The sequence below is a fragment of the Ambystoma mexicanum genome, chromosome 13 (genome assembly GCF_040938575.1).
Source record: "Ambystoma mexicanum isolate Mex_15411 chromosome 13, UKY_AmexF1_1, whole genome shotgun sequence".
In the NCBI taxonomy this organism is placed as follows: Eukaryota; Metazoa; Chordata; class Amphibia; order Caudata; family Ambystomatidae; genus Ambystoma; species Ambystoma mexicanum.
The window spans coordinates 535,333,928-535,350,646 of NC_090938.1; the positions used below are offsets into that span (position 1 = coordinate 535,333,928).

The window sequence follows — 16,719 nt, forward strand, 5'->3', positions numbered from 1 at the left end:
CCTTGCCACATATGCACCCATCAGCCACACAGAGCATCCGCCATGGCTGTGTGTTCGCGCACAAATGATACTTACAGCAGCCCGTGGCAACTGGAGAGTGCTGCAAAGGAGTCCAGGATTCCTCGCACCTTGCCCTGATAGTAACAGTGCTCAGTCACCAATCCCTGCAGCAGGACATCCAAGGAGTAAAGCAAAATCATAACTTTTAAGTGCATCAATATGTGACCATTCAAGACCTTCCCCACCCTCAAGCAACGCTTAAACCTTTTACTTTCATAATCCCTCCCCCTTCCTGCACCAATATTCAGTCTAACAGTGCATACTTGTTTATAGGAAAAAAAATACACATAGGATGCACCATGACTTTGCTAGAACTACATCAATGGGGAACACATTATTATACTCCATGCTGTTTCACTAAGGTATTCCTCACAGGAACGATGTCCCTCCACCTGCTGTGAAGTCTTTCTTCCATGATGTACAACTCCACACAGATTATGCCACACTGGGCCAGATTGTTGAAGAACCAGATGTTTGCACGTTTACGCGTCTGAGTCAACTCTCAACATGCTTCTCATGGAACTTTTCTTCATCCTCCCAAAACAGGTCAGCTCTCTACTGTGTTGAAGGAACTCAACATGGTCTGTTAGACCATCAGTTACTTCATAGGGACTACAAAACTGTATTCTAGGGAAGAAGATACTGGAATGCAAAGTAGCTCAAAAACTACAAGACAGCATTGACTCTATTATCTTGCGAGTGCTCATCAACATAGAAGACAGCATTGACTCTATTATCTTGCGAGTGCTCATCAACATAGAAGACAGCATTGACTCTATTATCTTGCGAGTGCTCATCAACATAGAAGACAGCATTGACTCTATTATCTTGCGAGTGCTCATCAACATAGAAGACAGCATTGACTCTATTATCTTGCGAGTGCTCATCAACATAGACTCCATTTCTTATACGCTATAGAGATGGTGTCCCAAGAAGGTGTGTATGATGCCCTAACCATGCAGGATGAGGGCATGGTGGTTGCCTTACACCTAGTTTTCTATGCCACTTTCCATCTTCAACAACACCAGGCATAGGGTACATCTGTTCACTCTGTGCCCTAACATGGAGGTGAAGGGTAAAGTCCCCCCTGAGTCCCCCTTTTCTTATCAGCAAATACCAAATTGTGTAAATGAATTATTCCATGTTCTGCCCAATACCAATGACTGGTGGGTGCCGCAGGGGTTAGTTACATTTGTGTTGTTATCAGTGCTATTTAGCCTATTCACAAAGCTAACGGGTATGAGGATTGCAGCCAAGTGTACCTCACGTTGTCAACAGAGACCAACATCCACAAGTAGGGTTGCTACCTCAAGAAGTGTTGAAGAAAAGTTGGTTTCAAAGTAACTAAAGCCCCCCTGTTCCCCATTTGACTACTCTTGTTCAACAACGTGTTTCTCAGTTAGCTCCGTGTTGCAAGCCACATCCCAATGTTGGCATGGAGGTGATGCCATCCTGGTTGGTTTATCTCAATTGTCGCATGGACTATGAAAAGCAGTACTCCCTGCTGAAGAATGTGATATTATGGGTGAAGAAGTATGACTAGATATTGACTCATCGCATATCACTACCCTAGCTTCCTCTTCCACGTCACATATGATGTCATATTTGCAGTATGAGACACCACACTACCTACAAGAAAAACATAACAATGTACATCAAATGGTACATTAGAAACGCAGTGTACTCCTACTGATTCTAAGAGGACGAGGCTTGTTCCATATTTTGCGGGCATTGTACCTACATTCCGAGGAATTATATCTACTTTTACAGAGCAAATATCCCAAAATTCTAATAATAAAGGGCACAGCTCTACTCAGAAAGGCGGGAGTTGCTGTCAGTGAAAAACTTTCTAAAACACTCAGCATAAATGAGGCCCAAATAGAAAATGCATAAATACCAAATCACCAGTCAACCTACAAACCGCGGCACCATGAGAAATAGTTGGATGTGCCCAAGCACCAGCCAAACTACACCCCACCTACATCATGCAAAGAATTCCAGTGTTTACAACCGCAATCTTGCTCCAATCAGAATGATAATGTTGGCCTTCAAATGCTACTTGTTTATCAGTCTACAAAGAGGTTACTTCTGTTCTAGCATAGATACAGGATAGTTTATATCAATAGAATCCAGGAAGGTAAGCAGTCATAGTATTAATGCAGGACTGTATGTAAAAGGTACATGTAACCCAGAATAGACTGAGATCTCACATTTGCTGCCTCACAAAATACAAACGTGCTCAAGCATGGATAGAGCAGACCAATTGGAAGGAGGGAGAAAGCTACATGTAGCATAGATAGTGGATGCAGATTAGAAGCTACCAGGAAGGTGTCTGTATCCAGACAGACTGAGATTATAAATGGGACATAGTTTTCAAATAGTGTTGCCATTGGAGATCAAAAGGAACAAGTGCCTGGGGTGTGCACTATATCAATGCTCACTAGTATAGTGGAAGCAACACTATAGCTAGTGAAACCATGAGTGAGAATTGTGTGAAGATCATACCCTGAGAAGTAAATCACTCTGAATGGGTGACAATTTTGAAAGGTTTAGGGGCTGACAATTTTGAGAGGTTAGGCAATACAAGATTAAATGAGAGATGCCCAGTATCACACATTGGTTAAGGGGTGAAGCTGGGATGTGTGCCAACTCTGCAATTTCTGCATTTGAACACTTTCATTACCAGTTCTTACCATGAACTAACTAAAATCATTTCATTTTATAAAACTGACTTGGAAAGTACACACAGCACATGACCATTTTTAAAAACAAAATATTATAGAAGGGTTTAACACAGAATGATTCTAGCTTAATTCTCTCCATCATCAAGAGACGTATTTAAGTACCAGCATACCCAACAGTGTGATTTAACAGAATTAATCTGGGTTGGTCTTTTCTATTTTAATGCTTTACATATTTCCAAAACACTGGCTTGTCAAATTGTCATTTGTAAACGTGCAGAAAAACCTTTGTCTTATACAAAAATGCAAAGTGTTTTTTTGTGTCAAACGAGCAGACTTTAAAATATGTTTGGCCGAGGCCTGCAATATCTGGTCTGCTCCCTTCTGTCTAACACCCCTTCCACTCAAATGGCCTACATAAGAAGAAAGATCAAGTAATGGGCTAAACGATGCCACCAGCATGTGAGAAGGCAAACCTCACAGAAGACAGCATAGTGATGTAAAACAGATTAGATGATTTGATCAGGATCACTGTATTGTCTGCTGGCGAAGCCAGGATACAAGCATGAATGCTTTGGTTCCATATTCTGATGCTTTTTCATCTCTTGGACTAACAGTTTATGCTCATTGTTGGAGGCGATTGCCTAGGTTTTACAACACCCCATCTGAGCACACCAATTGCTAGACCTGCACCATAAGGATGACATGTTCGTTTTTATAGCAACCCCTATCTGGTGCAGGTATATTGCTGATAATAGCACGTGTTGTGCTGCAAGACATATGCAGGCAGGATTATAAACTTCAGATTTAGGAAGGGCTCAGCTAGCCTGACAGGAATGTGCTATTCTAATCTTGCATAGGAAGACATATCACTGCAATGAGTGCTTAACACACCGAGCTAACGTCTGAACCATTGTGGCACTCAATTTACCAGTATGCATTTCAAATGTGGCCATTGCACACGATCAACATAATTCCCACAGGAAGGAAAGAATGCTACAGGATTTGTGCCGCAAGGAACACACAAACTATATATACCACAGTGAACACAGAAAGCATTGCATGATGAATTGATTGAGGTAAAATGTACTTGCCAAAACAGACAGGCAATAGGTTTAGAGCCTCATCATCATGCCATAAAATATCCTGATGTGTGCTATTTAAGTCTGGTGAACAAAGGAATCTTACTTCTTTAGATCAGGGCCTCTTTTGCCCTCCCATAAAAACGTCCCTGAACATTATAGAGAGAATCCAGAAATACTTTAACACCCAGGCCACCGCTGCCAACCCCCCAGTGAAAATCTATATGTTCCTAACTACACAAACCACAGCGGCTTGCACGTTTCAGTATATGCAAACAACCCCAATCACCACGCAAACCACAGCCGCTTGCACTTTTCAGTATATGCAAACAACTCACCACGCAAACCACAGCCGCTTGCACTTTTCAGTATTTGCAAACAACCCCAATCACCACGCAAACCACAGCCGCTTGCACTTTTGAGTATATGCAAACAACCCCGATCACCACGCAAACCACAGCCGCTGGCACTTTTGAGTATATGCAAACAACCCCGATCACCACGCAAACCACAGCCGCTGGAACTTTTGAGTATATGCAAACAACCCCAATCACCACGCGAACCACAGCTCCCGGAGCCATTGAGAGAATCCAGATATCTCTAACAACCCCATCCACAGTAGCCTGCACCCCAGTGGGAATCTACATGCCCTCAACCACCCAACACAGACCTTCCCGAGCCCTGGAGAGGGTTCAGATCTCATCAAGCTCAGATCCTTGCTCAACACTGGGAAAATAACATTGTGTGGATTGCAACATGGTTAAAAAAAGAAATCAGGAGATATGCATGGTGTACATACTTGGAATATATCTGATTTGTTTCTTTTATGAAACACGGCCCCTCATTCTTACGAAGAAGTTCCCCTTTAGCGTAGGTTTCCAGTGGTGCGTTGGTGTCACTGGATGAGTAACTCTTGTAAGAAGTCTACTGTGCCAGGTATTTATGGTCAAAGCACAAAGCCACTTGTGGGATGGGGAACTGTAAGGTTCAATTGTTTGATTGTTGCCCCTCTGCCTGTTTGCTGGCAGAGTGTACGGAAGCACAACCAAAGCCCATCATGCATTGCCTTGCTTAACAAGCACCGATATCAACAAAACACCAGCAAGCGCCCTTTACATGCATGCAGGAAGGTGGAGAGGTGCTTGGAATCCTATTGCGTTCTGTAACGCGCACCCCTCAATCAGCTCTCCTGATACTTTTGCGCCCCCTTCCCTGAACACAGCGGACTCTTCCCCCACTCCTCCGACTGCATCTCCACTCCTCCATTTGATGATGTCCGCTGTGTTGCATGAAGTGGGAAGCGGGGTATTATGGGAAGGATCGCCTGGGACAAATTAGCAATATTGGTCTCACAACGATTTTTCAAAAATTGTAGATGATCAGTACTGGCATTTCAGGCAATAAAGTATCAGCTCTATGAGTATGGGGTTTTGGCAGCAGGAACCTCCAGTTTCAGATGAAAAATAGGTTGTGCACTGTCCTGTGTACACCGCACAGCACTCTGTATTGAGGCCTACCCCTGGGCCCTCCAGAGCACCAGGGGCTTGCAAAGAGGACCCCCAAATGAGGCCCTCAACCACCACAAGCCTTTCTAATGCAAGCCCAAGCTCTGAGCCCCATAGCCATGCTGACTCGCGGGTTGAGGAGCTCCAAATAATTAGCCCCACAAAGCTCAGTTCTGTGGCCCCACCGGAATAGAGCCCTCCCCCGGGTCAAACGTCAGGAAAGTCAACGTGGCTCCCAAGGGCGCTGCAGGGAGAGTCGCAGCATTGGGAGCGCTGCATTCGACCTGTGTGGTCTCATCTACCAGACTGAAGATGGCAGAGCGACCCAATGAAGGCTCGGTCTTCTGGAAGGGACATGAGAGTGGGGGCAGGTTATCCTCGGCTGTATGCAGAGATGTCCGTCTAAGTGGGCATAAGGGGCACGTGCCGGGGCCCTATCTTGCGAGGGACCTCGACCTGGCTGCCTGATAAAAAAAAAAAATCTCTCTCTCTCTCTCTCTCTCTCTCTCTCTCTCTCTCTCTCTCTCTCTCTCTCTCTCTCTCTCTCTCTCTCTCTCTCTCTCTCTCTCTCTCTCTCTCTCTCTCTCTCTCTCTCTCTCTCTCTCTCTCTCTCTCTCTCTCTCTCTCTCTCTCTCTCTCTCTCTCTCTCTCTCTCTCTCTCTCTCTCTCTCTCTCTCTCTCTCTCTCTCTCTCTCTCTCTCTCTCTCTCTCTCTCTCTCTCTCTCTCTCTCTCTCTCTCTCTCTCTCTCTCTCTCTCTCTCTCTCTCTCTCTCTCTCTCTCTCTCTCTCTCTCTCTCTCTCTCATATGATATGGCATAGTGCGCTGCTGATGCTCCGCGTCCGCTGCAAGATCTGAGCGATTCATTCTGCAATGCATTCTGCTGCGGTCCACTGCGGTACACAGAGAGCGCCTGTTTATTATAGCACAGCTCGTGCTCCCTTCCCACCGTTCAGTGGGGAATAGCCGGATGTACATGCATATTGATAAATGGGAGTGTCAGGGTGTGATAGTTCAGTGCACTTGTTGCAGACCTCTGTATGCATACGACAGGAACCAGTACAAATTAGGGCTAGGCACATACAGCCTTTCCTCTCTCTGGGGTTGATAATCTTGAATGCATATATACTTTGCTGATGTTAACACCTACTGGAATATGAAACAACATACCTGCACAAGAAAGCCCTATGCACAAGACGAACATAGAATCAGTGTGGTGCAGGTCTTTTGTTTAGTTATTCTGCAGAAAGGTTGTAAACACTGGGCAACCACCCCCAAAGAACAGCATAAGACGTTAGTTGGGAGAGGGGATCAGGTAGACAATTTCCAGTCTGTGGACCAAAGTGTTAAGGATCATATCCCACCATCCCTGCGGGATGAGAAAGTGAGCCTAGACAAATCATCTTATCGCACTGTATAATACTGCAGCAGCTTCTGTGAAAAGGTTGGCATTCTCCCATTCTGGTGCCATTGGTCAGCCCATTATCTGTCCTTACATATCAGCCATTTGAGTGGAAGGGGTCCTCTAGAGAAGTGAGCCGCCCAAATATCACAGGTCTCTGTCAAGCTTGATTTCAGATCACCTTATTTGGCACATGAAAGTTTGCTTTTTGTACAATTTCAATTGTTCTTCTGCACATCATGAAGAACAATCCACATGCCCATGTGTTGGTTCTATTTAAATATTAAAATCCAGTACTAAAACCTAGAGGAGAATTCTTTAGGTGCACATTAATTAGTATTGTTGTACTTGTGTTAATTAGGGAGAACATGAAGCTAAAATCTCCTGTTTGGATAACATGTCTCAATGATTTTTCTAAATGTGCTATGTTGGGTTATTATGTGGTTTGAGCATTTACCAAGTGACGTCTACAAAACAGGGTATTATTTTAGTTAATGAAAGTGAAATATTCACAAATAATTGCCACTTGTTGCACGTCACGATCTGTGAAACACTGTGGTGAACTGCAGAAACTGCAGACTGGAGTCAAATCCCAGTTCACCTCTCAACCAAAGTGTGTGATCCACAGCAACTCATTTAATCTCGTAGTGACCAAGCTGTCACAATTGGAAGTCCTTAAATGTTTCAAAATTGACAGCTTCTAAGAGTGATTTCTCAGGGTACGCTCCCAAAAACAGCCTCCCTCGTGATTTAACTGCCTATAGAGTTGCGCCATATATATATATATGATACATTACTCACCGTAATCGTATTTCTGATGCTTGTATCTGCTTAGATTCACATGCTGTGCATAGGCCCACATTATTGGAAGCTGCGGAGTATTACAGTTTGTTTTTCGAAACTCGACACAGGGCGTGCCAGTAATACTATCGCTAGTGTGACATCCACTGTACCTAAGAATCCTCACGCGTCTAGGATCCTCAGATTGTATTTTTTCTGACATGAGGTAGCATGAGGATAGCGTGAGTACAGATAATCCAACCAGATAGATAGAAAGGTAAGACTGCAAGCAACCATGCGCCTTCTCTCAGAGGGGAGGAAGGGTGGGCCGCATGTGAATCTAAGCAGATACAAGCATCAGAAATACAATTACGGTGAGTAATGTATCCCTTCTGAGGCTTGTGGAATCTGCTTAGATCACATGCTGTGCATAGATTAGCGAGCAGTACCCGAAGAAGGAGGTGGGATGTGAGAAGGGTCATGAGCAAATAAGTGTCTTAGAACCGCTTGTCCCACTTGTGTATCTGCCTTGGAATGGGTGTCAATGCAGTAATGCTGAGTAAAAGTGTGAATAGAGCTCCAAGTAGCTGCTTTGCAAATGGTGTCAAGGGGTACATTTGCAATGAAACCCAGAGCGGCCCCAGAGACGCGATCCCTCCTCTCTGCCAGTAGCTACGGAGACAAACAGTTGATCTGTTTTCCTTAGCGGTCTGGTTTTATTTACATAGTAGAGGACCGCCCTACGCACATCTAGGGTGTGTAGTTTCACCTCAGCCGAGCTTTGAGGGTCCTGGAAGAAAGCCGGAAGCTCGATGGACTGGTTTACGTGGAATTTAGATATAAACTTAGGTGAGAACCTAGGGTGTGTGCGTAAAACCAGTTTGTCTTTATGGACAGTAAAGAAGGGATCCTGCACTGACAGAGCCTGAATTTCACTGACCCTTCTTATAGAAGTAATAGCTACTAAGAAGGCCGTTTTATAAGTCAGGTGTTTGAGACTGCTTTTATGCATGGGCTCGAAAGGGGGGCCCATGAGCTTAGATAGCACCACATTAAGGTCCCACCCTGGTGGTGGGTTTGAAATAGGAGGGTGAAGTCTCTTTACTCCTTCCATGAAGGCTTTAACTACTGGTACTTTCCACCACCAGACCTTGTTATGGGAAGTGGTGTATGCCGACAGGGCTGCCAGGTGTACTTTCAGCGAGTTAAAAACCAATCCTGCATCTAGCAGGTGGAGCATGTATGTAACAATAGTGGAAGGAGTGCAATCAACTGGGTTGATTTGTCTACTCTGGCACCAGATAACGAATCTCTTCCACTTGTCAAAGTAACAGTGCCTTGTGTTTGGTTTCCTAGATTCCTTTAGGATGTCCATACACCTCTGTGGTAAATTGAGATATCCAAACTCTATGACCTCAGGAGCCATGCTGCCAGGTTCATTGAGTTGGGTTGCTGATGCACTGTTTGACCTTGGTGCTGGGACAGTAGGTTGTACCAGGCTGGAAGTTTGATGGGCTCGCACACCGCCATCCTGCGTAGGTGTGGGAACCACGGTTGTCTTGCCCACATGGGAGCAACTAGGACGAGCGTCATCGACTCTCTGTTCATCTTGTTGACCACCTTCCTGATGAGAGGAGTTGGTGGAAAAGCGTACGCAAACATCCCTGACCAGTTCATCCACAGGGCGTTCCCCTGGGAGTCTGGTTGGGGGAACCTGAATGCAAATCCTGGGCATTGTCTGTTTTCGCTTGTGGCGAATACGAATAAGTCTATATTGGGGAAACCCCACTGAGAGGGGAAACCCCACTCTCTGTGTAGAACCCATTCGTGTTCCTCTCAGAGGGAGTCTCTGCTCAGAGCATCCGCTAGGGAATTGAGCTCCCCTGGAACATGTTGTGATGACAGGAAGATGTTCCGTCTGAGTACCCATATCCAGATTTTCTGGGCAAGCTTGGACAGATTTGGCGAACAAGTCCCTCCTTGCTTGTTCAGGTAGAACATGGCTGTTGTGCTGTCTGTCCGGATTTGCACTGACAGGTTTAGTAGGTGGGGCTCGAACGCTTGATGCGCTCTGAATACTGCCAGAAGCTCTAGCAGGTTGATGTGGTTCTTGGCCACTGAGGGAGACCAGAGACCCTGAGCTGTGTGGTGGAGATGGTGAGCTCCCCACCCCGTCAGACATGCATCGGTAGTAACTACTGCCTGTACTTCGGGATCGTAAAAGGGTTTTCCCTGTGCAAGATTCTCTCTTGTCCACCAGTGAAGGCTTTGTACTAGTGTTGGCGAAACCACCACTAGATCGTCCCACTGACCACTTGCCTAAGACCACTGTTTCGCCAACCATTCCTGCATGGGACGCATGCGCAGGCACGCGTGGGGGACCAGGTAAATACATGACGCCATCATGCCCAGCAAACGCATTGCTTTGCGTACCGTTATTTGGTGACCGGACTGATATTGCGGAATTTGCAGTAGTATATTCCGAATTCTTTCCTCTGAAGGAAATGTCAACCCCTCTTGAGTATCTAGGATTGCTCCTAGGAACTGTTTGGAGGTGCTTGGCACCAGGCTTAACTTTTTCTCGTTGATTGAGAAGCCTAATTCGTGGAGGAGGTTGATAGTCCTTTGAATATTTGTTCTGCAAATTACTGGGGTTTCCCCCGTTATGAGCCAGTCGTCCAGATAAGGGTACACCGGGATTGCCTCCCTGCGTAGGTGTGCAGCCGCCACCGCCAGTACCTTGGTGAATACCCTTGGTGCCGAAGCTATCCCGAAGGGCAGTACCTTGAACTGGTAGTGCTGACTGTCCACCTTGAAGCGCAAGTACCTTCTGTGCGCTGGGAACATGGAAATATGAAAATGGGCATCTTTCATATCCAAGGTTGCCATGTAATCCCCCTTTTTTAGGAGGGGGATTACCTCTTGTAGCGTAGTCATACGAAACTTTTGGAGCTTGACATACTTGTTGGCAGGCCGTTAGTCCAATACTGGGCACATTGTCAAATCTTTTTTTTGGCACAAGGAAGTAAGTTGAATAAATACCCTTGTTTACCTGGTGTCCCGGGACGAGTTCTATCGCGTCCTTTGCTAGCAGATTGGCGATCTCCTCGAGGAGAATCTTCTGATGTTCTAAAGAGTGTACTCTGTCGTGGAGGATGGTTCCGGGGACGCTGCAGTAGTTCTATACAGTACCCTGCGGATACTGTTGACAGCACCCATCTGTCTGATGTGATCCCTTCCCAAGCCTGGGTGAAGTTGGAAATGCGTCCCCCTGGGGTTGTGTGAGAAGGGACCCTGAACTGAGCGTCACTGCTTTGGTGGAGGCGTGCCGCCTCCTTTACTGGGGCTGCCTCTGCCTTTACCACGTCCTCTCCTATTACCCCTGCCGTAACCCTGGGTAGACTATTGGCTGTTGTTGTTCCACTGTGTACCCTGCCCCTGGGAATAGTTTGATCCTCACTGGGAATTTTGGCCGCGTGGGCGACGAAAATTACTATTCCCTCTCTGGTTAGGGGGTTTATTGGTTAACTGGCCAAGGGACTTGAGTGTCTCGTATTCGTCCTTGGCATTCTTCAGCGCGTCCTCGACAGCCTTACCAAACAGATCAGCTTCCACCGGTTTGTCCAACAATGATGCCTGGGTTTCTGCCTTAAAACCAGACTGCCGTAACCACGCATGTCTCTTGATAACAGTACCTTCCGCTATCAATCTGCCTGCGTTGTCCGCGGCGTCAAAAGTTGCTTTTAAAATGCAACCAGACACGGCTCTACCATCAGCGGAAATTCGTGCTAACTGGCCCTTTAAGGGTTCTGGTGCAGAGGCTATGAATGCTGCGACTTCTTCCCACTGATGGCAGTTGTAGCTGGCCAACAGGGTGGTGGAGTTTGCAATCCTTGCCTGATAGGCGGACGTTGAGGCTACTTTCCTGCCGAAACCATATAGTTTTTTGCTCTCCTTGTCTGGAGGAGCTTCGGACGATGACAAGGGTGTTCAAGCCCTCTTACGAGCCTCACCAAAGGAAGTCTCTCCTTGATACAGTGAGTATGGCCGTGAGTATGGTTGTACCTCGAAGGGGTCTGTAGACCATCGGTGTCTCAAACCGGGGCTTCTTACTCGTGGGGATAGGATCATTAGAGCCTGAGGGTGTAGCCCCTTGAGGATTATATGAAAGGAAATGGTCTGGATTTTTATCGTAAAAGTCTACCAAAGAAGACATCCTTGACATGACCCTATCTATGTCATCACTCGACCATTTTTTGGAACTGAGAATGACTCTCTCAGAAAGTCTAGGAGATTTATCTTGAGTAGATTTGCTGGTTTTAGAAATATCAGCAGACCTGGTCTTGTCTGTCTGTTTAGGAGGAGTGGAGTGCTTCACAGGTGTGGAAGAGTGCAGAGGCTGCTTCTTCTGCTGTTTTCCCTCCTCCCTGGGAGTGGAAAAGTTTTTCCCTGTCCATTTGTGGCTCCGGAGGTTTTCGACGCCTGGCGTCGAGGATAGGGGGTAGAGTCCCTGTCCTTCAAACGTGGGGCCATGCTGATCTTGTCTGCGGGCTCCGACTCCTGGAGAGCGGCCTGGGGGTGGAAGTCGTCTTTGTCCTCCGACGATCGAACTTCTGTTAGCCTAGGGAGCGAGGCACTCTTGGCAAGAGTGGATGATTGCCTGTAGTCATGCGGCGATCTCGATCGAGAACGCCCAGAGGACACCGATTCGGATCGTTCTGTTTGTGCCACTTTCCGAGAACTCAACGTCGTCGAGTCTCGGTTGGACTTTGTGTGTTTTGTGTGAGTGGTGTGTGAAGCGCTTGTGTCGCCGGGGGTCTTCCCCATAGCCGCCCTGTCGGACGACCTTCTGAGGTCGGGACCTGCGCTCGGCCGTCTTTCAACACCGTAATGCCCTCGCCGTCCGAAAGCACGGCGTCGCTGCCATCGCTGAAGGTGCCCTCCGCTGCCATGGCCGCCTGCCTGGTGTGGTGGGCTCAACGCTTCGTCGAACGGTCCTTAAGTGTCTTAGGTTTAAACCTACTAAACACTCTGCAGTTCGCTTCGGGGTGGTCCCTCGGCAAGCAGAGATTGCACGTGGCATGCCTGTCGACCCAAGGGTATTTGCGATTGCACTTGGGGCAGAATTGAAAAGGGGTACCCTCCATACGCACCCTGAGGCAGCGGGCTGGTAAGTGTAGGAAATGTATAAGGTGTACCTATATACCAAGAGTGTAGAGTATGTCCAACCCCGCCACTCTCCCTACTTGCAGGGCCGAGGCCAGAGGCCTTCCAAGGCCCGGGCCGAGGCCAGAGGCCTTCCGAGGCCCAAATCTGTCATGCAGCAGCCGACGGTCGATTTCTTCTCCAAGCCGGCGTCGAGTGTCGAAGTTCGACGTTGGGATGGGGAAAGGATGTAAATTAATCAATATTTTAGCAAAAGTATGGCTAAGGCCAGGGGACTCCGCAAAATGCTTCCGACCAGTATGGCGGAAAAAAACAATCTGAGGATCCTAGACGCGTGAGGGATCTTGGGTACAGTGGACGTCACACTAGGGATAGTATTACTGGCACGCCCTGTGTCGATGCCCATTTTCGAGTTTCGAAAAACAAACTGTAATACTCCACAGCTTCCACTAGATGTCAGCCTATGCACAGCATGTGATCTAAGCAAATTCCACAAGCCTCAGAAATATATATATAATAATAGTGACCAGAGATATATTTCATATTTCACACCAGACAGTCATTTGTTTCTTTGCTCACTAATGACAACACCACTTGAAAACCATAGTAATGTTCCAATCTCAGTCTTCTTTGGATATGCACACCTTCTTAGTAGCTTCTAATCCGTAGCCCCATCTATGCTATGGCATGTGTACCGTCCATGTTGCTTCCAATCGGTCTCCTATATTCATGCTTGAGACTGCCAATCCGAGTTATGTGTTTATGGTTGGGTGTGTGAAGCTTTTCTTGCAGGTACTGATCTGTGCCCTGTATATATATCACAGCATGCACGCATTCCTTGTGGCTGCCATTGGACAAGTGTCCTGTGCCTATGCTAGAACACAAGCACCCAGTTTGTGCACTGCTAATGTGGCCCTTGAAATGTCCCTTGTTTATTATTCTGATTCAAGCATGTATGAGAGTGTAAGGGATTTGAAACGGGTACCCATGGTTATTTTTATTGTTTTCAGAGCTAAGATTTGGGTTGTGAGGTTAGGGGCCAATTGGTCCCTTGTTTTCAGCTTTGTGCAATTCCTTGGCGAGCCTTATTTTTCCAATAGTTGATAATATTAATTTGTGCAAACTTGTTCACTGGGCAGCACTCTTGGTTTTCTTTTGGTCTGAAGCTGATCAGACTATAAACTTAATGCATCAACCCCAAATCATATTTTTCAATCCAAGGGTTATCAGGCCGTGCGATTTCGCGCACATAAGGATCGACCACAGAAATAAGCGAACGTTAAAGCAATAAGGATAGAAGCCTTACTAAAAATTAAAAAATTGGGACAGCAAAAGGGGAAAACGTTGCTTTAAGCGAATACAAGACACATATAGAAGTTTGGGCAAGAGAGAAAAAAATCGCAAACAAATAATTCTATTGTTGTGATATCAAATGTGTCAAGAATGGATTGAAAAATATGATACAAGAGTTAGACAAATGGATTTGTTATTCCCTCCTGAAGATCTGTCTGGCAACCTAAGACTGTGAAACACGTGTAGAGGGCATTGATTTGAGATCATTGATTTATTATTTTGAAAATAAACTTCGCTGATGGCGCAAGACATTTGGTTTCCGTCTTTTTTCTTAAAAGGACAATTTGTTGCATTAAGATTTGGGTTGTGAGTGGGATGGAGAGGGACAACCAGAGATTGTGGATCCCTGAATTTAGGTCGCGGAGAGTGCTGAAGGTGCAGGATGAGGAGGTTCAGGCAGCACTGAAGGTGCAGGAGAAGGAGGAGCTGCAGAAAGAGTTAAAGGTGCAGGAGAAGGAGGAGGTGGTGAAGATAGAGTGGAAGGAGATTAGGGTTTAGGAAGAGAACACCAAGCAGTGAGGAAAAAGAGAGGTTGGAGGGGAACATCAAGCAAGAGAGAAGACGGAAGAGGTTGGGATAGAACTTCCATTTGGAGGGGAGAAGACAGGAGCAGAAGGAGGTTGAGAACATAAAGTAGGAGGGGAAAGGACATGAAAGGCGGGCAGAGAAGAACGCTAAGGAGGTGGGGGGACTATGGAGGTTGGAGAAGGACGTCACAGTCGAGAGGGCAGCGTACAGGCTAAGAAGGAAGAGCAGAGAGGCAACCAGGATAGTGAGGGGACCTGGAGGAGAGGATCAGCATAAGAGAAGAGATACATTTGATTAAGGAATGAGAAATTGGAATGACACAATCTGAAAAAAGAGCAGCAAATCGAGAATAAAAAGATCAATTATAAATACTATTACTCACAATAATGACAAATAATTCATAAATATGTTAAAAATATATTGTACTTGGTCCTTATATACATTTGTTGGCTACAATTCCTATCCTGGTGGTCAGAGACAATGTGGGGGATAAAGTGCAATTGCCCAGTTGAATGTACTGCAAACTTAACCAGAGCAGAGCAGAGTACACAACACGGCCTGTCTGTTGCTTGGTTTCAAGTATGCAGAAGTAAAGCAGTTCTAAATGTGCTTGGAAGTCTGTCCGGCGCAAGAAAGAAGAGTAGACTAATGGAGGTCTCTGGAGGTACAGGGCGAGCCACAGTATAGTAGTAAGACAACAACCACTAGACCATTTTCTGGAGGGAGTGGGAAGATATTCAAGTGCTTGGTGGATTGGCCAGGAGGTTTGCCAACAGATGGCCGGAGGGACAACGTCCCAGTTGGGAGACAGGCCCACAGGATGTGCGTGTCGAGTTGGTGAGGACAGTAAGGTAATACAAGGTGATGGGATCAGGTGCTAATGAGTCCACACAGCAGGTGGCCATTACCCAGGCACCTAATGATCCTCTTGTCTGTCTAATTACAGGGAGACACTGAGGCCCCTTCTACAGCAGCCTCCAATACTTCGGTAGAAGTGCTTGTTCTCCCTCAAGGACTCTCTTCACCCTGTGGCCACAGGCGGAAAACAGAGTCCAGTACATCAGTCTCAAGAGCCCACTTGTGCCAAGAGACCACCATAGTGATGCCGGGAAGGGACGCAGAAAGACTGTTGGGGAATGGACTTTCCTCCCCTTAAAATGTGGTCAAGCAGAGAATATATCTTTGTTTAAACTTATCAATGAGGTGTGTCCTCTGTTGGCTACACTTGGCTTCGCAACACCCATTTTCCAGACCATCTTCGCCCCCACACCAACTGGCTTTCTTCTCTTGCTCTCCTCAGCCCCTGGCCCCTTCGCATCCCCTGTTTGCTGGCTCCTGCTTCCGGCCTCACAACCATGGTCAAAATGGTTTTCTTACTTTACTACATCCCGAAAAGGCAGTAATAGACATCCGTTGAGGGGGTTAGTAACAACAGAATGATGTTACTTCAAGTGCACATGTGTTGAAAATGAACACTGGCGGTGGCAGTATTCTCCATATCCATCTGGTGGTAGGGAACTGGAATGTGTGATTTAATGATCTAAATACAAAGCACACTGCCACAGATCACACATGATACTATGCAACATTGAAAGGTTTACCTTCATGATTAGCCAGGATACATTATGATATGCAAGCCACAAAGACAGGAGACTTTAATGTTGCCTTTCACATGAGGGTGCCCAAAAAAGGGAACATTATGATTGGAGGACTGTTACTGGGTTTATTGACTATCCTAAACCCCCTACAAGCAGAGCTTGAGTCTAGGCAAGAGGAATAGCTGAACAAGCTGTTTGGAGCTTAAGAAATGAAAAGGCGGGGTCAGAGGCATGTACAGAACATCCAGCTTGAAGCAGATCTTGGACTTCAGACTCTTCATTGGGTTGAAAATTGACCAATCGTCTCCCTGTTCTTATCTCTTAAAACCTTTTGATACAAACTCCACTCCCCATCTATTGTGTGTGGCTTCCTTTTTGGGCCTCTAGAAATGTGCATGTGCCATCAAGCGGGTATCTATTGACAAAGGAACTGTTGTTCCTGACTTGATCCCACGTTGTCTCCAATGATTAAAAGCATTCCACATCATCCATGTTAAATTATAGACTCGCTGAAGCATTCCATGAAATGGCATTATCCTTTAGGATCTGCTTGAGAACTACTGTCA

At 46.2% G+C, this 16,719-nt stretch overlaps 1 protein-coding gene across 1 annotated transcript in view; it reads right to left on the reverse strand.

The window, feature by feature from the left end:
- ADAM11 (ADAM metallopeptidase domain 11) overlaps positions 1-16,719 on the reverse strand; it is a 345,706-nt gene that overhangs the window by 183,843 nt on the left and 145,144 nt on the right. The window contains exon 5 of the mRNA XM_069634268.1: positions 76-164. Within this exon, the coding sequence (XP_069490369.1) occupies positions 76-164 (89 nt within the window). The remainder of the gene's footprint in view (positions 1-75; positions 165-16,719) is intronic.